Genomic DNA, 23,758 nt, shown 5'->3' on the forward strand with positions numbered 1-23,758 from the left:
TCTTATAAAGGAAATCAGAAAACATATACTGAAAATGATTCGCTGCATAGTGAACAAGATCATCCACTAACATTTCCCACAAGGATTCTCATCAATTTTGGTTTCAACAATAGTTTCTGACAACTTCTAGATAAATTGGCTACCTGTTGTTTTCTAATTGTGTTTTAATTCAGTAGGAAAATATTATCTTTCCCTCTTCAGCTTCTAACTCTCAAACACCATGTAATTATGGTCAAGGAAGAGAGTACCAAATGTTATGTGAACATACCTTGAATGCTGTAGTCATGGCATAAAGCCTGGGGGCTTCCCCAAGGAATTTTGATCACGGCTCTGGGTTCCAAGCTTCACTTAGAAATTTGGGGGCTACGCCCTCTCTGTCAGCTATCTCCTACAAGCAACCACTTTAGCTAAATTCACAAAGAACATTAAATACCAATGGCCACTTTTTGAGGGTGAACTGTGTATGAGAAAGTAACACACTCTTTACAGTGTTTATGTATGCATATTATTCAGAAATTTCAGTACATTTCAACCTTACCTGAGGGTGGGTGTGCAAAATGTTCACCATTCCCTTGGGAATTATTCATTTTTGCTGTTTCATTGGCATGCATCGGAGGCTCTTCTGTTTTAGCCTCTGATAGCTTCAGGAATCAACAATATAATTTAAAAAATACTTTAGATTAATTCTGAATAATTCACTACTTAAGGGATTCATACACATTAGTTTAAAAAATTATTGTCTACTGAATGGATAATAAATCAGAGATTCTATTTTTCCAAAGTTTTTAAGATGTTTCCACCATTTTTTATCTTCTACTTTTGAGGTAGGTAAACATTCTCATTTCCAATCATGCAGTGCTAAGAATAACTAGTTTGGTTAAGACTTTGGATTCAGAAAGAAGTGAGTTCAAACCTAGGCTTCACTCTTACTACTCATGTGACCTTGACCAAGACACCAAGAAATACTCTAAAAGAAATAAAATCACTGATTAATAAGGTGCTTTTTCACTTAAAATAATCTAAAAAATATAATAATAATACCACTACTATGATATGCCTGAAGCAACCACAAACTGGTTTACAGGTATACCTCATTTTATTGCACTTCAATTTATTGTGTTTCACAGACATCCCATTTTTTTACAAATTGAAGGTTTGTGGCAACTCTGCATCAAGCAAGTCTATCAGTGTCATTTTTCCAACAGCATTGCTCATTTCATGTCTCTGTGTCACATTTTGGTAATTCTTGCAATATTTCAAATTTTCATTATTATATTTGTTATAGTGATCAGGGATCAGTAATCTTTGATGTTACTATTGTAACTGTTTGGGAGCACCACAAACCAAACCCATGTAAGACGGTGAAACTTGATAGATGAAAGTTGTGTGTGCTCTAACTGCTCCACTGACCACCTGTCCCCTCATTTCTCTCCCTCTCCTCAGACCTCCCTATTCCCTGAGACACAAGAATGTTGAAATTAGGCCAATTAATAAACCTACAGTGACCTCTAAGTGTTCAAGTGAAAGGAGAATCACGGGTCTCTCACTTTAAATCAAAAGCTAGAAATGATTAAGGTTAGTGAGGAAGGCATGTCGAAAGCTGAGATAGGAGAGCCTTCAAGATGGCAGAAGAGTAAGACATGGAGATCACCTTCCTCCCCACAATACATCAGAAATACATCTACATGTGGAACAACTGCTACAGAACACTGGCAGAAGACCTCAGACTTCCCAAAAGTCAAGAAATTCCCCATGTACCTGGGTAGGACAAAAGAAAAAAGAAAACACAGGGACAAAAGAATAGGGACGGGACCTACACCTCTGGGAGGGAGCTGTGAAGGAGGAAAAGTTTCCACACACTAGGAAACCCCTTCACTGGCGGAGATAGGGAGTGGCAGAGGGGAAGCTTCGGAGCCACGGAGGAGAGCACAGCAACAGGGGTACAGAGGGCAAAGGAGTGGGGTTGGCTGCATGAACACAGCCTGAAGGGGCTAGTGCGCCACAGGTAGATGGGAGGGAGTCTGGGAAAAAGTTTGGAGCTGCCTAAGAGGCAAGAGACCCTTGTTTCCGGGTACATGAGGAGAGGGGATTCAGAGCACCGCCTAAATGAGCTCCCGAGATGGGCGCAAGCCACGGCTATCAGAGCCGACACCAGAAACGGGCATGAGACGCTAAGGCTGCTGCTGCCGCCACCAAGACGCCTGTGTGTGAGCACAGGTCACTATCCACACCCCTCTTCCGGGGAGCCTGTGCAGCCCGCCACTGCCAGGGTCCCGTGATCCAGGGGCAACTTCCCCGGGAGAACGCACGGCGCGCCTCAGGCTGGTGCAACATCACTCCAGCCTCTGCCACCGCAGGCCCGCCCCGCACTCCGTGCCCCTCTCTCCCCCCAACCACCGGCCTGAGAGAGCCACAGCCCCCAAATCAGCTGCTCCTTTAACCCCGTCCTGTCTGAGCAAAGAACAGACGCCCTCAGGCGACCTACACACAGAGGCAGGGCCAAATCCAAAGCTGAACCCCTGGGCTGTGCGAGCCAAGAAGAGAAAGGTAGGGATTCCCTGGTGGCGCAGTGGTTGAGAGTCCGCCTGCCTATGCAGTGGACACGGGTTTGTGCCCTGGTCTGGGAGGATCCCACATGCCGCAGAGCGGCTGGACCTGTGAGCCATGGCCACTGAGCCTGCGCGTTCGGAGCCTGTGCTCCGCAACGGGAGAGGCCACAGCAGTGAGAGGCCCGCCTACCGCAAAAAAAAAAAAAAAAAAAAAAAAAGAAGAAGAAGAGAAAGGGAAATCTCTCCCATCAGCCTCAGGAGCAGCGGATTAAATCTCCACAATCAACTTGATGTACCCTGCATCTGTGGAGTACCTGAATAGACAACGAATCATCCCAAATTGGGGCAGTGGACTTTGGGAGCAACGATTTTTTTTTTTCCCTTTTTTCTTATTCTGAGTGTGTATGTGTATGCTTCTGTGTGTGACTGTCTGTATAGCTTTGCTTTTACCATTTGTCCTATGGTTCTGCCTGTCCGTTTTTTGGGGGGGTTTTTTAGTATAGTTTTTAGCACTTGTTATCATTGGTGGATTTGTTTTTTGGTTTGGTTGCTCTCTTCTCTCTTTTTATTACTTTTTTAAAATTATTTTTTACTTTAATAACTTTATTTTATATTATTATTATATTTTTCTTTCTTTCTTTCTACCTTTTATTCTGAGCTGTGTGGATGACACGGTCTTGGTGCTCTGGCCGGGTGTCAGGCCTGTACCTCTGAGGTGGGAGAGCCGAGTTCAGGACATTGACCCACCAGAGACCTCCCAGCTCCACATAATATCAATCGGCGAGAGCTCTCCCAGAGATCTCCATCTCAACGCCAAGACCCAGCTCCACTCAACAACCAGCAAGCTACGGTGCCAGACACCTGATGCCAAACAACTAGCAAGACAGGAACACAACCCCACCCATTAGCAGAGAGGCTGCCTAAAATCATAAGGTCACAGACACCCCAAAACACACCACCAGACTCGGTCCTGCCCACCAGAAAGACAAGATCCACTCTCATCCACCAGAACACAAGTACCAGTCCACTCCACCAGGAAGCCTCCACAACCCAATGAACCAACCTTAGCCACTGGGGGTAGACACCAAAAACAATGGTAACAACGAACCTGCAGCCTGCGAAAAGGAGACCCCAAACACGGTAAGTTAAGCAAAATGAGAAGACAGAGAAACACACAGCAGATGAAGGAGTAAGGTAAAAACCCACCAGACCTAACAAATGAAGAGGAAATAGGCAGTCTACCTGAAAAAGAATTCAGAATAATGATAGTAAAGATGATCCAAAATCTTGGAAATAGAATGGAAAAAATACAAGAAACGTTTAACAAGGAACTAGAAGAAATAAAGAGCAAACAAACAATGATGAGCAACACAATAAATGAAATTAAAAATTCTCTAGAAGGAATCAATAGCAGAGTAACTGAGGCAGAAGAACGGATAAGTGACCTGGAAGATAAAATAGTGGAAATAACTACTGCAGAGCAGAATAAAGAAAAAAGAATGAAAAGAATTGAGTACAGTCTCAGAGACCTCTGGGAAAACATTAAATGCACCAACATTCGAAGTATAGGGGTCCCAGAAAAACAAGAGAAAAAGAAAGGGACTGAGAAAATATTTGAAGAGATTATAGTTGAAAACTTCCCTAATATGGGAAAGGAAATAGTTAATCAAGTCCAGGAAGCACAGAGAGTCCCATACAGGATAAATCCAAGGAGAAACACACCAAGACACATATTAATCAAACTATCAAAAATTAAATACAAAGAAAAAAGTATTAAAAGTAGCAAGGGAAAAACAACAAATAACATACAAGGGAATTTCCATAAGGTTAACAGCTGATCTTTCAGCAGAAACTCTGCAATCCAGAAGGGAGTGGCAGGACATATTTAAAGGGGTGAAACGGAAAAACCTACAACCAAGATTACTCTACCAAGCACGGATCTCATTCAGATTCGATGGAGAAATTAAAACCTTTACAGACAAGCAAAAGCTGAGAGAGCTCAGCACCACCAAACCAGCTTCACAACAAACGCTAAAGGAACTTCTCTGGGCAGGAAACAAAAGAGAAGGAAAAGACCTGCAAAAACAAACCCAAAACAATTAAGAAAATGGTAATAGGAACATACATATCGATAATTACCTTAAATGTAAATAGATTAAATGCTCCAACCAAAAGACATAGACTGGCTGAATGGATACAAAAACAATACCTGTATATATGCTGTCTACAAGAGACCCACATCAGACCTGTGGACACGTACAGACTGAAAGTGAGGGGATGGAAAAAGATATTCCACGCAAATGGAAGTCATAAGAAAGATGAAGTAGCAATTCTCATATCAGACAAAATAGACTTTAAAACAAAGACTATTACAAGAGACAAAGAAGGACACTACATAATGATCAAGGGATTGATCCAAGAAGAAGATATAACAATTGTAAATATTTATGCACCCAACACAGGAGCACCTCAATACATAAGGCAAATGCTAACAGCCATAAAAGGGGAAATCGACAGTAACACAATCATAGTAGTGGACTTTAACACCCCACTTTCACCAATGGACGGATCATCCAAAATGAAAATAAATAAGGAACACAAGCTTTAAATGATACATTAAACAAGACGGACTTAGTTGATATTTATAGGATATTCCATCCCAAAACAACAAAATACACTTTCTTCTAAAGTGCTCATGGAACATTACCCAGGATAGATCATATCTTGGGTCACAAATCAACCCTTCGTAAAATTAAGAAAATTGAAATCGTATCAAGTATCTTTTCTGACCACAATGCTATGAGACTAGATATCAATTACAGGAAAAAATCTGTAAAAAATACAAACACATGGAGGCTAAACAATACACTACTTAATAACCAAGAGATCACTGAAGAAATCAAAAAATACCTAGAAACAAATGACATGAAAACATGACAACCGAAAACCTATGGGATGCAGCAAAAGCAGTTCTAAGACAGAAATTTACAGCAATACACTCCTACCTTAAGCAACAAGAAATATCACAAATAAACAACCTAACCTTACACCTAAAGCAATTAGAGAAATAACAAAAAAAAAAACCCCAAAGTTAGCAGAAGGAAAGAAATCATAAAGATCAGATCAGAAATAAATGAAAAAGAAATGAAGGAAACAATAGCAAAGATCAATAAAACTAAAACCTGGTTCTTTGAGAAGATAAACAAAATTGATAAACCATTAGCCAGACTCATCAAGAAAAAAAGGGAGAAGACTCAAATCAATAGAATTAGAAATGAAAAAGGAGAAGTAACAACTGACACTGCAGAAATACAAAGGATCATGAGAGATTACTATAAGCAACTATATGCCAATAAAATGTACAACCTGGAAGAAATGGACAAATTCTTAGAAATGCACAAACTTGTGAAACTGAACCACAAAGAAATAGAAAATACAAACAGACCAATCACAGACACTGAAATTGCGACTGGGATTAAAAATCTTCCAACAAACAAAAGCCCAGGACCAGAGGGCTTCACAGGCAAATTCTATCACATATGTAGAAAAGAGCTAACACCTATCCTTCTCAAACTCTTCCAAAATATACCAGAGAGAGGAACACTCCCAAACTCATTCTACGAGGCCACCATCACGCTGATACAAAAACCAGACAAAGATGTCACAAAGAAAGAAAACTACAGGCCAATATCACTGATGAACATAGATGCAAAAATCCTCAACAGAATACTAGCAAACAGAATCCAACAGCACATTAAAAGGATCATACACCATGAACAAGTGGGGTTTATCCCAGGAATGCAAGGATTCTTCAATATATGCAAATCAATCAATGTGATACACCATATTAACAAACTGAAGAATAAACACCATATAATCATCCCAATAGATGCAGAAAAAGCTTTCGACAAAATCCAACACCGATTTATGATAAAAAACCCTCCAGAAAGTAGGCACAGAGGGAACTTACCTCAACATAATAAAGGCCATATATGACAAACCCACAGCCGACATTGTCCTCAATGGTGAAAAACTGAAACCATTTCCTCTAAAATCAGGGACAAGACAAGGTTGCCCACTCTCACCACTATTTTTCAACATTGCTTTGGAATTTTTAGCCACAGCAATCAGAGAAGATAAAGAAATAAAAGGAATCTAAATTGGAAAAGAAGAAGTAAAGCTGTCACTGTTTGCAGATGACATGATACTATACATAGAGAATCCTAAAGACGCTACAAGAAAACTACTAGAGCTAATCAACGAATTTGGTAAAGTAGCAGGATACAAAATTAATGCACAGAAACCTCTTGCATTCCTATACACTAACAATAAAAAATCTAAAAGAGAAATTAAGGAAACACTCCCATTTACCAATGCAAAAAGAATAAAACACGTAGGAATAAACCTACCTAAGGAGACAAAAGACCTGTATGCAGAAAACTATAAGACACTGATGAAAGAAATTAAAGACGATACAAACAGATGGAGAGATGTACCATGTTCTTTGACTGGAAGAATTAACATTGTGAAAATGACTATACTACCCAAAGCAATCTACAGATTCAGTGCAATCCCTATCAAACTACCAATGGCGTTTTTCACAGAACTAAAACAAAAAATTTCACAATTTGTATGGAAACACAGAAGACCCCGAATAGCCAAAGTAATCTTGAGAAAGAAAAACGGATCTGGAGGAATCAGGCTTCCTGACTTCAGAGTATACTACAAAGGTACAGTAATCAAGACAGTATGGTACTGGCACAAAAACAGAAACATGGATCAATGGAACAGGATAGAAAACCCAGAGATAAGCCCACACACATATGGTCACCTTATTTTTGATAAAGGAGCCAAGAATATACAATGGAGAAAAGACAGCCTCTTCAGTAAGTGGTGCTGGGAAAACTGGACAGCTACATGTAAAAGAATGAAATCAGAACATTCTCTAACACCATACACAAAAATAAACTCAAAATGGATTAAAGACCTAAATGTAAGGCCAGACACTATAAAACCCTTAGAGGAAAACATAGGCAGAACACTCTATGACATAAATCACAGCAAGATCCTTTTTGACCCACCTCCTAGAGAAATGGAAATAAAACCAAAAATAAACAAATGGACCTAATGAAACTTCAAAGCTTTTGCACAGCAAAGGAAACCATAAACAAGACAAAAAAACAACCCTCAGAATGGGAGAAAATATTTGCAAATGAAGCAACTGACAAAGGATTAATCTCCAAAATTTACACGCAGCTCATACAGCTCAATATCAGAAAAACAAACAACCCAATCCAAAAATGGGCAGAAGACCTAAATAGACATTTCTCCAAAGAAGATATACAGATTGCCAGCAAACACATGAAAGAATGCTCAACATCATTAATCTTTAGGGAAATGCAAATCAAAACTACAATGAGGTATCACCTCACAGCAGTCAGAATGGCCATCATCAAAAAATGTACAAACAATAAATGTGGAGAGGGTGTGGAGAAAAGGAAACCCTCTTGCACTGTTGGTGGGAATGTATATTAATACAGCCACTATGGAGAACAGGAGGTTCCTTAAAAAACTAAAAATAGAACTACCATATGACCCACAATCCCACTACTGGGCATATACCCTGAGAAAACCATAATTCAAAAAGTCATGTACCACAATGTTCATTGCAGCTCTATTTACAATAGCCAGGACATGGAAGCAACCTAAGTGTCCATCAACAGATGAATTGCTAAGGAAGATGTGGCACATATACAATGGAATATTACTCAACCATAAAAAAAATCGAAATTGAGTTATTTCTAGTGAGGTGGATGGACCTAGAGTCTGTCATACAGAGTGAAGTACGTCAGAAAGAGAAAAACAAATGCCGTAGGCTAACACATATATATGGAATCTAAAAAAAAAAAAAAAAGTGGCCACGAAGTACCTAGGGGCAGGACGGGAATAAAGACGCAGACCTACTAGAGAATGGACTTGAGGACACAGGGAGGGGGAAGGGTAAGCTGTGACAAAGTGAGAGAGTGGCATGGACACATATACACTACCAAACGTAAAGTAGACAGCTAGTGGGAAGCAGCCGCATAGCCCAGGGAGACCAGCTCGGTGCTTTGTGACCACCTAGACGGGTGGGATAGGGAGGGTGGGAGGGAGGGAGACTCAAGAGGGAGGGGATATGGGGATATATGTATATGTATAGCTGATTCACTTTGTTATACAGCAGAAACTAACACACCATTGTAAAGCAATTACACTCCAATAATGATGTTAAGAAAAAAGGAAGCTGAGATAGGCCAAAGGTTAGGCCTCTTGTACCAAACAGTTAGCCAAGTTGTGAATGCAAAGGAAAAGCTCTTGAAGGAAATTAAAAGTGATACTCCAGTGAACACATGAATGATAAGAAAGCGAAACAGCCTTATTGCTGATATGGAGAAACTCTTAGTGGTCTGGATAAAAGATCAAACCAGCCACAACACTCCCATAAGCCAAAGCCTAATCCAGAGCAAGTCTTTAACTCTCTTCAGTTCAAGCCTTTAACTCTCTTCAGTTCTATGAAGGCTGAGAGATGTGAGGAAGATGCAGAAGAAGAGTGTGAAACTAACAGAGGGTGGTTCATGCGGCTGAAGGAAAGAAGCTGTCTCTGTAACACAAAAGTACAGGATGAGGCAGCAAGTGCTTATGCAGAAGCTGCAGCAAGCTATCCAGAAGATCTCACTAACAAAATTAATGAAGGTGGTTACACTAAACAACAGATTTTCAATGCAAATGAAACAGCCTACTACTGGAAGGAGAGGCCATATAGGACTTTCCTAGCTGGAGAGGATAAGTCAGTGCCTGGCTTTAAAGCTTCAAAGGACAGGTTCTCTTATTAGGGGCTAATGCAGCTGGTGACTTGAAGTTGAAGCCAATGCTCATTTACCGTTCTGAACATCATAAGGCCCTTAAGAATTATGCTAAATCTACTCTCCCTGTGCTCTATCAATGGAACAACAAAGCCTGGATTACAGCACATCTGTTTACAACATGGTTTACTGAATATTTGAAGCCCACTGTTATGATCTACTCCTCAGAAAAAAAAGATTCCTTTCAAAATATTAACTACTCATTGACAATGCACCTGGATACCCAAGAGCTCTGATGGAGGTGTACAACAAGATTCATGTTGTTTTCATGCCTGCTACACAACATCCGTTCTACATCTCATGGATCAAGGAGTAATTTCAACTTTCAAGTCTCATTCTTTAAGCAATACATTTCGTAAGGCTATAGCTGCCACAGATGATGATTTCTCCAATGGATCTGGGCAAAGTCAATTGAAATCCTTCTGGAAAGGATTCACAGTTCTAGATGCCATTAAGAACATTCATGATTCATGGAAAGAGGTCAAAATATGAACGTTAACAGGAATTTAGAAGAAATTGATTCCAACCCTCATGGATGACTTAGAGGGCTTCAAGATTTCAGTGGAGGAAGTTTTGCAGATGTGGAGGAAACAGCAAGAGAACCAGAATTAAAAGTGGAGCCTGGAGATGTGCCTGAATTGGTGCATTCTCATGATAAAACTTGAATGGATGAGGAGTTACTTCTTATGGATGAGCAAAGAGAGTGGTTTCTTGAGATGGAATCTGCTCCTGGGGAAGATGCTGTGAAGATTATTGAAATGACACCAAAGGATTTAGAATATTACACAAAGTTAGTTGATAAAGTAGCAGCCAGGTTTGAGAAGATTGACTCCAATTTTGAAAGAAGTTCTACTGTGGGTAAGATGCCATCAAACAGCACTTCATGCTACTGTGAGATTGTTCATGAGAGGAAGAGTCAAATAATGCGACAAACTTCATTGTTGTCTTATCTTAAGAAACTGCCACATCCACCCCAACCTTCAGTAACCACCACCCTGGTCAGTCAGCAGCCATCGACATCGAGGCAAGGCCCTCCACCAGCAAAAAGATGACAGCTTGCTGAAGGTTCAGATGATGGTTAGCATTTTTTAGCAATAAAATAATATTTTTCTTTTTCCTCTTTGGCCGCACCACACAGCATGTGGGATCTTAGTTCCCCGACCAGGGATCGAACCGGCGGCCCCTGCAGTGGAAGTGCAAAGTCTTAACCTCTGGACCACCAGGGAAGTCCCAGCAATAAATATAATTTTTAATGAAGGTATGTACATTGTTTTTTTAGACATAATGCTACTGCACAATTAATAGACTACAGTATAGTGTAAACATAACCTTTATATGCACTGGGAAACCAAAATACTTTTGTGACTTATTTCATTGCCATCTTCGCTTTATTGCAATAGTCTAGAACCGATCTCACAACATCTCTGAGATATGCCTGTATTTCCATTTCTAAAATGGGATACTATATTTAAACCAAAGAGATCGTTTAAATCTTGGAAAGAACCAAGTAAACTGATACTTCATTTTTCCTTAAAAACAGGAAAATCCAATCACATGTAACTTTTCAGGTAATTCATGAATACCTAAATCATAAGTCTCTATATGTTGAGTGATGGAAACATGAAGACTGAAATTATTATCAGCTCTACTTTTGTGTGCTTGAAAATTTCCATTAAAAGAAGTCTAAAAAAACCATACGCCCCAAAACATATTATTATTCAAGAAGCCTGATATAGTTTATATATAAATCAGAAAGTCAATACTACTGTCTTTTTGTGTGTGTGTCTCTGGCCACATCGCCCGGCCTGTGGGATCTTAGTTCCCCAACCAGGGATCAAACCGGCACCGCCTGCCGTGGAAGTGCGAAGTCTTAACCTCTGGACCACCAGGGAATTCCCAGTACTACTGTCTTCTGAGAGCAGTTTTGAACGAGTTTCTGTTCTATACTCCTACATTAAAAAATATTATTATCTATGAATTTCACCTCCATTTACTAAAAGGAGATTTACTCAAAGATACATAAATCCCCTCTAAATCCTAAAACATCTCTCTTTTGCTCTTCATTGGTTACCTTGGAGTAAAATAGGTTTTTTCAAATATAGTAAATGATACAAGCAGGTATCACAGTCATTGAAGGAAAAAAAGGAAAATGACTTTCAAGCAACTGAGAATTAGTTTATATTAGGTTTCACTCTCCCTTCAGGGAGATTTGAGAAAATGTGGAAAGAGAAGCAGCTAGAAAAGGGGGGAGGAAAAAATAAATATTATCTTCCCTCACCTCAGCCAGATACATGTTTAATTGATCCTTAGGAAAGATTAGGCCCTTTATGGAAACAGTTCTTAATGAAAGAGGAGTATGCCAGGAAACGTGAAACTGAATCATTCTGCTTCAAGCTGGCAATGTTAAAGTCTACAAGGGACCCTCAGTATTAGCTGCAGATGGTGTTTCAAAATAGTAAAGGAATCAAGGTGAGTGGGGAAGTAAAATGTTTTTCTTAATCCTCTTTTATTCATAAAATTAAGGGGAATTTCTATTAAAAATTCCCCAAAATCTGAATGGTATTACATACAGTTTTTTTGGAGTGAACAATCTCATTCTTTATCGGGAATTTAAAAGGTAGGTCGCTGGATGAATTATAAAGTGAATAAAGTTATAAAGTTAAGTATAAATGCTCAGAATTGCCAAGAAAATATAAATACTCTGAGGAACTGTGTTGTTCCACCTAAGCTTAAACTTTAATAGAAAACCCAGGTGTAAACCTAAGGGATAACAGCAATGAAATATTTCTATTATATTAATATGTTTTGTAGGCACCTGCTTTTTACTCTTTCTTTCTTCCTCCTGGTCATATTCTTCTTTCGATTTTCTGAAATATACAAAAATAAAGTAGAAAAGTAAACTTTCTCTTTTGGTCAAAGAACAAATATTCAACAAGAAACATGCTAAACCTAAGCTTACAATATGTGCAAGAAATTTTGGAAACAAAGATGGAAATAATCAGGCTTAACTTAAAGCAGCTTACAATCAACTGAGAAAGACATACATAGGCATAAACAGCATAATATAGTTAGCCACATAAAATACAGGTTTACCTATTTCCTCTGGAGATGTGAAGGACCCCTAGCTGAACAAAGATCAACAGGTTTGAAATCCTAAACCCAAATCTGAATGGCAAATCTCATGAATATGGACTTCGATCTCTCTCTTTAGACTGATCAGTTACATTCCTCCTAAGATCCATTTCTCCCCTCATTCTAGTTTTTCCATGGCATCTGAGCTACCACACAGCTCTCCTGATGCCATTATGCCAAAGCCCTATCAGCTTTTGTAAACTGCTCACTGAGGGAAGTCTGATTTAGGAAAATAGCCAATTCAACTCTCATACATGTTCATGATTAAGCTCCACTGCTTATACAGTAGTACACCACCCCCAGAAGCTCGTAGAAAACACAGTAAAATCTAAAAGCACAATGCTGACCAGTTTTCAAACCACCAATCAACCAAGAAGCAACCAGTACAAGTCAAAACTGACAGTCCTCTAAACCTATTACCAAATATCCTGAACTCTTCAAATCTTTCAACTCAGAGCGTTGTGTGTTGTCTCAGGCTCCCATTTGCCCTCGCCATGGAAAGGAGGACCTGGCAGGAAAGGCCGGGTTTTACCCGCAAACTTGCCTCCCTCCCCACAACCACTCAAATCTCCTGAAATGCAGCACAAAGTCCTACAGCTCCTTCCACAGTCCCCCACTAGGCCCATCCTCCTAACCACCATCCTGCCTAACCTCCCTCCTGCTTTGGAACTGGGGACAAGTTGGGTAGGTGGGAGGACTACAGGATGCTAGAAGACGGTCATGTATGTGGTTAGAGTGGAGAGCCAGGGCCACCAAATGCCAAGGCCCCATTCTGCAGGGGACACAAATAGCTGCAGGTATCCTTTTGCCTTAAACCTATACATTCCCATAGATTTAAATATTAAGTGCTTCAATTGCCCCTCCCTTCTAAAACTCCCATAGGGGTCAGGGGACAACAGGCCCAAGAGGGGAAATTCCCCTTTAGTGGGCTGCACATTCCATGCCAGGCATTTGGCTGAGAATCACGTAACTGAGGCAAGAAAGAGACCAGCAAAGAGTCAGCTATTTGGTCTGTGGAGTCTGGATATTCAACCTCCTACTGTGAGACACCTGGCATAAGCCTCCTCTAATACCCAGATCCAGAAGCCAAGGAGTTTCCTGCTTATCTCAGGCCACTACAGCCCTTCCAGGCATCAGGCTGGGTCTACTGCATCTTGTTCCCATTGGTGGCTAGTTTCCTATTCCCATGATGGGAGTGGAGGAAGACCCTCCCATCTGCGCTGATCTGGTATGAGTCATCTGAAAATAATTTTTTCTGTCCATTAAGAAATGTAATATATACATAATTATAAACAAATAAAATGATAAATCATTTTCATCGTCTTTAGGAGAGAATTTAGATATTTTACTAGTTCACAGTATTTTTTTGAGTAAAAAGCACATATGCAGATAATATTGTAATATTACTAATGATCCATTCAAAAAATAATTAAAGAAGCATACCTAAGAACTTCTCTCAGGATTTTCATCTCTTCCTGTTCAAGGTCACTGACCACATCAGAACCATCTGTTAAGCAGTCAGGTAATACACCTGTTCAAAACCAAAGACCATACAGAAGAATATCAAGTCAACTGAAACACTTATTTTTCACTATTCTAGTTCATCAAGAAGTACAAATAAGTTTATTAAGATCTATAACTTTTAAAAAATGTTCTAAGCTATTATCTTTGTAACTATGGTCTTTTTAACTTTTTCTTCTTTTAGGGAATCAGCCCCACCAAAAAAGCACAATTTTACCTAGAAATGACTCTTGGTAATTATTTGTATTGCTTATTTAAAATAACAATAATAATATATGACAATAGAAATTAATTGCTTATATTTAATATAAGCAACTTATAGAATTAATATAAGCTATTTATAGAATAAATAGCTTATATTTCAGCTATTATCTTCCATAATCATACTATACAGGACATACCATTGAAATCAATAAGCTCCTAATAATGAAATTATGCTCTCAAAAGTATTCCTTAAATGGGAAAAGAGTTTACAAAACAAAATATAAAATACGTCATTAATTGAAACAGTATGTTAATCCTCTTCATTCATACTAAAACAAATGCTACTGAAAAGGGCCCCGCTTACTACATGCAGAAAAGCATGGTGCTAAGCACTTAAGGGGAATATAAAGATGAATAAAACAACCTCTGCCCTCAGAGCTTCTATTCAAATATTGGGCTAATAACTATAAACCAGGGCAGCACCAACTTTGGCCCAAGGCAAATAGTAATTCATGGCAAGCAATTTTAAGCATTGGTTTCATTTACTTTATTACCTATATCTTCCTGATAAGCAGGTAGACTGGTAATAAGTGTTCTGTTTTTATCTATAATTATTATATTCCCAAAACATTAACAGCATGTCCCCTAATTTTTACCTTCCATTTCTTTATCCATATATGACTACGGGATTTTGGATCTGCTCTAAATTAAAGTAGCTTTATTATTCTAATCCCCTGATGTTTAAATGCATTGTAAAGTAAACTTGTCATTTTGATATAACTGCAGATTCACACGCAGTTGTAAGAAACAATACAGAGAGATGCTATGCACTCTTTACCCAGTTTCCCCCAAGGGTTACATTTACAAAACTATAGTATAGTATCACAACCAGAAAATTGGTCTTAAGTGCATTTTTCCTCAGTCAAAAGCTATACAATTAGTATTCTCCTATTCACCTTTTATGGAAAATTTTAAAAACTAAGGAAAGACTAAAACAACAGTATGCAATACCTCAAAACTGTAATAAGGAAGACACTTTTATATTCTATTACAAGTTAATCACTAAAGGGATGTTGCCTATAAACTTAAATTATACATAATGGCCCATCTCTGGGAACCCTGCTTCCCAGGTAATGAGCATTAAGCTAAAATAGCTTTGTTTAGCTCACAGGAAACATTCTGACCAGGCCCATCTGTGAATGACTACAGGGAGGAAGAAATTAACACATCCCCTCCAGAAGCTGATGGGAACCAGAAAAGGTTTGACTTTACTCCCTCCCCTTTTAGTATAAAATGAGCCTGAATTCTAACTCAGGCAAGATGGTTCTTTGGGGCACTAGCCCAACAACTTGTCTCTCGATTACTGGCCTGTCGTGCAGCAAGCAGTACAAGCTTAGACTCGGTAACAAAACCATCAAAATAATGCTCTGATTTGCATCTTCCCCAAATTCTTTGATGAGGTACAACCAGAATCCAGAGAGCCTTTGAATTTTTCTCACATAAACAGTCTGCAGTTTTAAGTGCAATCAACGTTGCTCTAAGGTACTTTCCTCTGGATTTATGTTAAGTGAAATTCTTAAATACAAGTATTAAAAATTCATGGCAGAACTAAGTATTAGTCTATGTTTAAATGTAAGCAAACTGTCACACCCTGTGGTTTGACAGCAGCATTATTCCACATCATTCCCCTCGTCCTTCCTTGCTAATATAAGCCACATGTGTGCAGTTACCAGGCAGCCAAGTACTTAGAGGCAGGGCCCTACCCCACCCCACAAGAGTGACTCATGATTCAAGCCAATTGCAATGGTCTCATTCCCCCTGCCAGAGGGTTTAGAAAGGCGTGTCACCCCAATCCTGACCAATAGGACCTAAGGGGAAAACTCCTAGGGGGCTTCCATGAAAGTGTTGTCTTGCTAGCAAAAAAAGATGTACAGGAAGAAACATCCCTTTTCTTCATGAGATATTAAAGTCTGCATTCGATGCAGCCAGATGCAATCATGAGAGAAGATCCTGAGAATAGCAGAGTATAAAGAGGAAACGTGTCAGAGTCCTTAATAACATCACTGAGCCACCAAATTAACCAACCCTGGACCTTTCTTCCCTCCCTTCCTCTGGACTTCTTGTTCAATTGAGATGATAATTTCCTATTGCTTAGGCCATTTTCACTGAGGTATTCTGCTAATGGCAGCCTGAGGCACCCAGCTGATACAAGCTATGTGTACCTGTTCTCTTTTAATTAAAATCTAAATGTTGGGGCTTCCCTGGTTGAGAATCTGACTGCCGATGCAGGGGACACGGGTTCGTGCCCCGGTCCGGGAAGATCCCACATGCCGCCGGGAGAGGCCACAACAGTGAGAGGCCCACGTAACGCCAAAAAAAAAAAAAAAAAAACTAAATGTTTCTGGTTAAATTGAAAACTATAGAGTACCAATATCAAGTTCACTATTTCTTTTATCAAAACTGATCCCCCTAAAATAATTTTAAATAACATGAAATAATTATTCAAATTATCCCATAGGTCAGAATAAAGCATAGCTGCAGGAAAACACAAGAGAAAAGGATTTTATGAAGCTAACTATGGTAGAGAAACAAAGAAAAAGAGACTGTTTTCCAAACTTATTTATACCAAAACAACAGCACGGTGTCATGCATCGTTCAGGGTTAGGGTGGTGCCGTCTCCAAACCACAGACAACAGCTGTCTTACCTGCTGTGAAATGAATTTAGGATTTTAGGGAATAGTTTTGATGGTGGTTGGCTCTAAAGGATATAGTCTTTACACATATCAGACAAATGAGAGTAGAACCCACAACAAAGGCCCTGCAACATTCTAATGTTTGCCCTGTAACAACAGAAGCCCTATTGTTGCATGCTCCAGACCCTTAAAAGCAAACAGTACAACTAAACTATAGCTCCCATATCTTCAAGAAACAAGCCAAAAAAAGGCCCTGCTGCCAAACCATTAGAGTTTGGCATGGTAAGGAAAATCAGTGGCAATCTATTAAGCAAAGGAATACACAGGTATGAAGGTCATCGGAGTCAGAAATGGGAAACTGAGATAAGCACCTGGGGTGAAAATCAGATAGTACAAAAACAAGAAGTATGGTTAGAAACTCTGATGTTCTGAGTCAAGATGTCAAATATAGTTCAAGTGCACAGGAAGGGAAGAAAAGCAGGAAGAGATAGAAAGAACGTGAGTTTAGGCAGAGTTAAGGAAAAAATAAAGCTAAAGGTAGTTACCAAGGGCTTTGAGTTCTGCTTTTTCTTCCACCTGATGGTGGGGTAATCCTATCTGCCCATTGCCCTAGAACAGTAGTTCTCAGTGCGGGCCCAGGACCAGCAGCTTTAGCATCAGCTAGGAACTTGCTAAAAATGCAAAGTATTAGGCCCTACCCCAGACCTACTGAATCAGAAATGGGGAGACAGCCACATGTGTTTCAACAAGCCCTCCAACTGCTTCCAAGAGCTTGAGAACCACTGTCTCCTATAAAGCCAGAAGAAGAGTAGTCACCTTCTCTCGACAGTAACTGTAACTGTGACCACTCAAAAATGCTGAATTTCACAAATGCAGTGGCTGGGCAGAAAAATCAAGCTCTCTGAAACCTAAAACATTAAATCAAATTCTGGTCTGCTTTCTTTGAGATGTCAACCACTCAGTGATCAGGAAGTCTGCACTCTTGTATCTCTTAAGTCAGCCATAGACTTTCAAACTTGAAATAAATTTATACAAGGCAGCTACATCAAGACCATATTAGTTAAAACTGCCACCAAAAAGAATGCATTTAGCACTTAGATTTCTAAATTCAATCTTTTACCATTTCTCTCTTGAATTATTCGAATGGCTTGCAGCTGCATTTCAATGTTTTTCTGGACCATCATTGCTTTAAAGATAGTAAAATCTTCTGCTGCCAGTACAGGTTGCAAAATGGCCTGTGAAAAGAAGTCGGGAAGTTAAACGAAGATTCAAGTTTTAAAACTATTTCCCAAACACTCAAATCATTTCTACTGCAAAAAGTGCATTAATTCAAGAATGCTGCATTGTTATTTATGACTAGATGACTCAAAAGGATAATTTTAAGATTTTATTCTAAAAGCCTTTAAAGTAGGTTCTCAAGAAGCTGACTCTCCCAACCCCTCCGTCCCTACCCTCCAGGAAGCTAAGGCAGACAGTGATACGTTTTCCAAATGAGCCAGTGCTGAGCAACTCGGAAAAACAACACCTGAATTGGGCTTACTTTTTAAAGTTACCACTGCAGTATCTGGATCTGTTTTTCAACCAAAATGATGATATCTATTTGGTTTAGCCTCTGTCAACCTGAAATTTACTCTTTGGTGATAAATCAGTAACTACAAAATAATCCTTGAATTAATAAAATTACCAAATTAAATAAGATTAAATGCCAAAAAAGAAAAATGAAGTCTGGAAAACAAGCATAATGTGGTAGAGTAATGTGAGAACACAACTGTAGTAGTCCTATAGGCAGAAAGTTTTATGGAAGAAATAGAGTTAGAAATTATGATAAGAAATCTTTTTCTGGATGAAACAGAAGTGTAATAAATTAAGAAAAAACAATAAAGGTATCTACCTAGAGTACCCAAATTAACACTCTCTTAGCTACAGAGAACTATTGTTATATAGAAAAGCAAACAAATTCTCAAGCTAGTCAGTAAGAAGTAGCATAAAATTGAAATGCATGAAAAGCCAAAAGAAAACACTCAGATATTATTCACCTTACTCAAATCTTATTTCAAGCTTTACATGACATTCATGGAAAAGCTGACCACAGGAATCACACAGAGGTAACCGAGGGTGTGCTACTGTTTACCAGGTAGGCAGCAGCAATAATGTCAAAGACACACCTCAACAAATGTTCCATCAAAGAGCTCTAAACAGAGAGGAAGGAGTCCTTCCTGCAGCAACCAGCTCACATCCTAGACAAAAGCAGTACAGCAAAACAAAATAATAAAGTGTGAAAGCAGCTCTCTGTGACATTTATAAGGAGTCAACTGCAGGAAAAAAAGACGGAAAGTTTCTTTTCCTTTAAATTCACATATACTGTTCAAAAGGCCCAGGGCAGGGGATGACAAATAGGTTTCATCTATGTTTAACTGAAAGTTGCAGCCCAGGGACTTCCCTGGCAGTCCACTGGTTAAGACTTCGCCTTCCACTGCAGGGGGTGCGGGTTGGATCCCTGGTCGGGTAGCTAAAATCTCACATGCCTGGTGGCCAGAAAACCAAAACATAAAACAGAAGCAATATTGTAACGCATTCAATAAGACTTTAAAAGTGGTCCACATGAAAAAAATCTTCAAAACAAAACAAAACGAAAGTTGCAGCCCAGTGATCAGTATTACAGACAACTGCAGCCAGCCTCTGTATTAGAGTAGTTATGTCTGGTCTGCCAGGGCTCCCTTATGGGATTACACCACCACATAACATTGTTCTGGCCTTCTTAGACTTCTTATTAGTAATATCAAGTACTCTATCCTCATCAACAAACACTTGAAGGCAGTGTGTCAACTAGAGCTATCAGCAAGTCAGTGTCTGAGCTGATCCTTAAAGTTGTAATGCAGGGCTTCTCAAACAGTGTTCTTAACCCATCTAAGAAATGCGGGAGGGCTTCCCTGGTGGCACAGTGGTTGAGAGTCCGCCTGCCGATGCAGGGGACACGGGTTCGTGCCCTGGTCCGGGAAGATCCCACATGCCGCAGAGCGGCTGGGCCCGTGAGCCATGGCTGCTGAGGTCCGGAGCCTGTGCTCCGCAACGGGAGAGACCACAACAAAGAGAGGCCCACGTACTGCAAAAAAAAAAAAACAAACAAAAAAACCCTAAACACTGACCTTACACCTTCCACAAAAAATTAACTCAAAATGGATCATAGATTTAAATGTAAAAAACAAAATCATAAAACTTCTAAAAGATAGCATAGAGCAAATCTAGATAACCTTGGCTTTTGGCAATGATTTCTTAAGATATAACACCAAAAGCACAAACAATGAAAGAAAATCAATAAATCAAACTTCATTAAAATAAAAAACTTCTGCTCTGTGAAAGACATTGTTAAGAGAATAAAGAGAAAAGCCACAAAAGAATATTTTGTGAAACATTTGCAAAACGCATATCTGATAAAGGAGATTTGTATCAAAAATATACAAAGAACTCTTACAACTCAACAATTAGAAAACAAACAACTCAATTTAAAAATGGGTAGAAGAAAACAATGAGATACCACTACATATCTATTAGAATGGCTAAAATCCAAAAAACTGACAATACCAGTGTTACTGAAGACATGGAGCAACAGGAACTCCCACTCATTGCTGGTGAAAATGCAAAATGATACAGCTACTTTAGAAGAGAGTTTGGCAGTTTCCTACAAAGCTAAAGTTAATCTTAACACATGATCCAGCAATCTTGCTCCTAGGTATTTACACAAATGAGGTGAAAATATTATGTCCATGCAAAAGCCTGAATATGAATATTTATAGTGACTTTATTCATAATTGCCAAAGACTGGAAGCCACAAAATATCCTTCAAAAGGTTACTGGATAAACAAATGGTGGTACAACCATATAATGGAATATTATTCAGCAATAAGAAGAAATGAACTATCAAACTATGAAAAAAACTTAAATTCATATTGCTTACTGAAAGAAGTCTGAAAAGGTTACATACTGTATGATGCCAATTATATAACATTCTGAAAAAAGCAAAACTAGAGAAACAGTAAAATGAACAGCAGTTGCCAGAGGTTTGGTGCAAGGATGGAAAAGATGAATATGTGGAACACAGGGGATTTTTAAGGCAGTGAAACTATTTTGTATGATACTGTAATGACGGATATATGATATTATATATTTGGCAAAATCCATGGAACTGTACAACACAAAGAGTGAACCCTAATATAAACTGTGGACTTTACTTAATAATAACATATCAGTATTGGCTCATCAACAAATACACTACACTAACTATACTTCAATTTAAAAAAAGAAAAAATATATACTACACTAATGAAAGATGTTAATAAAAAGGGACACTACATTAACTGCTCAATTTTCTATAAACATAAAACTGCTCTAAAAAATAGTCTATTAATTTTTTAAAATCTTACTAGAAGTCCCACAGATATTGTTAATTATCTTGTGTGTATTTTTTTTTTTTTTTTTTTTGTGGTATGCAGGCCTCTCACTGCTGTGGCCTCTCCTGTTGCGGAGCACAGGCTCCGGACGCGCAGGTCCAGCGGCCATGGCTCACGGGCCCAGCCGCTCCGCGGCATGTGGGATCCTCCCGGACCGGGGCACGAACCCGCGTCCCCTGCATCGGCAGGCGGACTCCCAACCACTGCGCCACCAGGGAAGCCCTCTTGTGTGTATTTTTAGAAAAAGAAAATTATACCACATATAGTTATAAAGTTATACCACATAATCTTTTCAATGATACAAGTTATTGGGAAAAAAGGATAATTTTCCCAAATTACTATTATTAGAGGACAAATTTTGTGAAAGTGTTAATTTCTACCTTATAAAAGTCAAAGCAAATCAAATAAAAAACAAAAGCAAAAAACACTTTGTCTCTTGCCATATAGTCATCCCTGGCTCTTGCAATACACAGAAATCAATGATGAACTCTATCCTCACCAAAAAAAAAAATCACAAGCAATGAAAGAAGCATTTTTGTCTGCTTCAACTGAAAAACAGCATAAAATTAGAAAATCAACTGAACACAATTGAAATAATAAGTATCTCAATATTTATATATTATTATATTTTTCTGAACTCTGTAGAAAGATATCCTAATTCATGAGCATTTTTTGAGAAGCCACACATATATGACAGGAAAACATGCTCTTAAAAAGCTTTTTGTTGGGACTTCCCTGGTGGTCCAGTGGTTAAAACTCTGTGCTTCCACTAGAGGGGGCACGGGTTCCATCCCTGGTGGGGTAGGTATGATCCTGCATGCTGCACAGAGCGGGGAAGGGAGGAAGGAAGGGAGAGAGAGAGAAAGAAAGAGAAAGAAAGAAATGGAGAGAGAGAAAAGAAAGGAAAGAAAGAGAAAGAAAGGAAGGAAGGAAGGAAGGAAGGAAGGAAGGAAGGAAGGAAGGAAGGAAGGAAGGAAGGAGGGAGGGAGGAAAACCAAGAAAGCAAGAAAAGAAAGAGAGATGGTAGTTGTTGTTTTTGTTGTTTTTAAACTAGAGGTCTTCATCTGATGCACTCTTTACTACTGCTGATTTTAAAACACAAAGAGTATGCCAGGACCACTGGTCTAGGGCTAACAATGACCAAACCAGGTGAAAAGAATTTTGCAAGTCGGCTTTAGCAGTACAATCAATGAGAGGGGAGCTGGCAGCTGTTCTAAAAAATCAAAATCAAACCAAACAGACCAAAACAAAATGAAAAGTACCTCCTAAACTACTCTAGGCAAGCAATTGGTTTCTTGAATTCATTCTTAGGCACTCTATATTAGCATAATGGAATCAGCATTCTGACCTTTATTTACAAAGATTAGATTATTGCTGCAAAGCAGTAAATAGCATGCTTTGGGCTGTTTTTCTGATTAACAGTGATGGCCTTGTGCTGATTCAATCATGTTGCCTTCAGAATCCGGGGCTAAGAGTTTGCTCCAGAAGAGAATAAAGCTAACTAGTCCACATGGGGATTGAACACATGACCCTGGCCTAATTAGCACCCTGCTAATCAACCACCAAAAAAGCTACCTTTAATTAAGAGGTGCTTCCATTTATAGACCACCTTATATGTGTCAGGTATTGTGCTAAATGCTTTATGAACATTTATGAACATTTTCGCTCAAATTTCACAAAAACCTTTCAAAGTAGATACTATTCCTATTTTATAGATATAGAAACTGAGAATCAGAATGGATAAGGAAAACTGTAAAACAACTTTGCCCGTGGTAAATGAAAATAAACAAAAGATCTGGGACTCAAATCCAGGTCTGTCTGTGTCAAAAGGCTTGCCTCCTTGTACACAACAAGGCTGTACTACCAATCAACTCCAAATCAAAAGGTGTTGTATAACTCAGCAAAAGAGAAGGATGTGTTACTATTGATCTGAAAACAGTATTTTAAAATTCTGAACATCTTCATTCAAAAATAATTTAAAGTTATCCTGATAATGAAAACAAAAGACGGATGTGACTACTATTACTATGAACATCTTTTTTCACAAAGTAATTCAGATTCATTCATAATAATTTAATTAAGAGGCTGACAAATATTAACCTAAGCAGAAAATATTCCTGGAAAACAAGGAAAATAAAAACAAATACCAATGCCTTAAATTTAAATACTAGTTAATAATTTTCAATAAATTCTTCAAGTCAAACAGATGTGTAAGAAACTATAATTCAAGGCAGTCGAATTGAATTGAAAATGTAAGAGTGCTCAGTGAGGTAGAATGCGTGCTAGTCTGACTAGAGGGATCAGGAAAG

At 38.8% G+C, this 23,758-nt stretch overlaps 1 protein-coding gene across 1 annotated transcript in view; it reads right to left on the minus strand.

Moving 5' to 3' along the window:
- Nucleotides 1-23,758, minus strand: part of CFAP36 (cilia and flagella associated protein 36) — a 32,665-nt gene that overhangs the window by 3,656 nt on the left and 5,251 nt on the right. The window contains exons 4-7 of the mRNA XM_060026579.1: nt 18,122-18,236; nt 14,027-14,114; nt 12,267-12,318; nt 539-641 (exon numbers count right to left, since the gene is read on the minus strand). Of these exons, the coding sequence (XP_059882562.1) occupies nt 539-641; nt 12,267-12,318; nt 14,027-14,114; nt 18,122-18,236 (358 nt within the window). The remainder of the gene's footprint in view (nt 1-538; nt 642-12,266; nt 12,319-14,026; nt 14,115-18,121; nt 18,237-23,758) is intronic.

This window comes from Delphinus delphis, chromosome 12 (assembly GCF_949987515.2).
Source record: "Delphinus delphis chromosome 12, mDelDel1.2, whole genome shotgun sequence".
NCBI classification, from domain to species: Eukaryota; Metazoa; Chordata; class Mammalia; order Artiodactyla; family Delphinidae; genus Delphinus; species Delphinus delphis.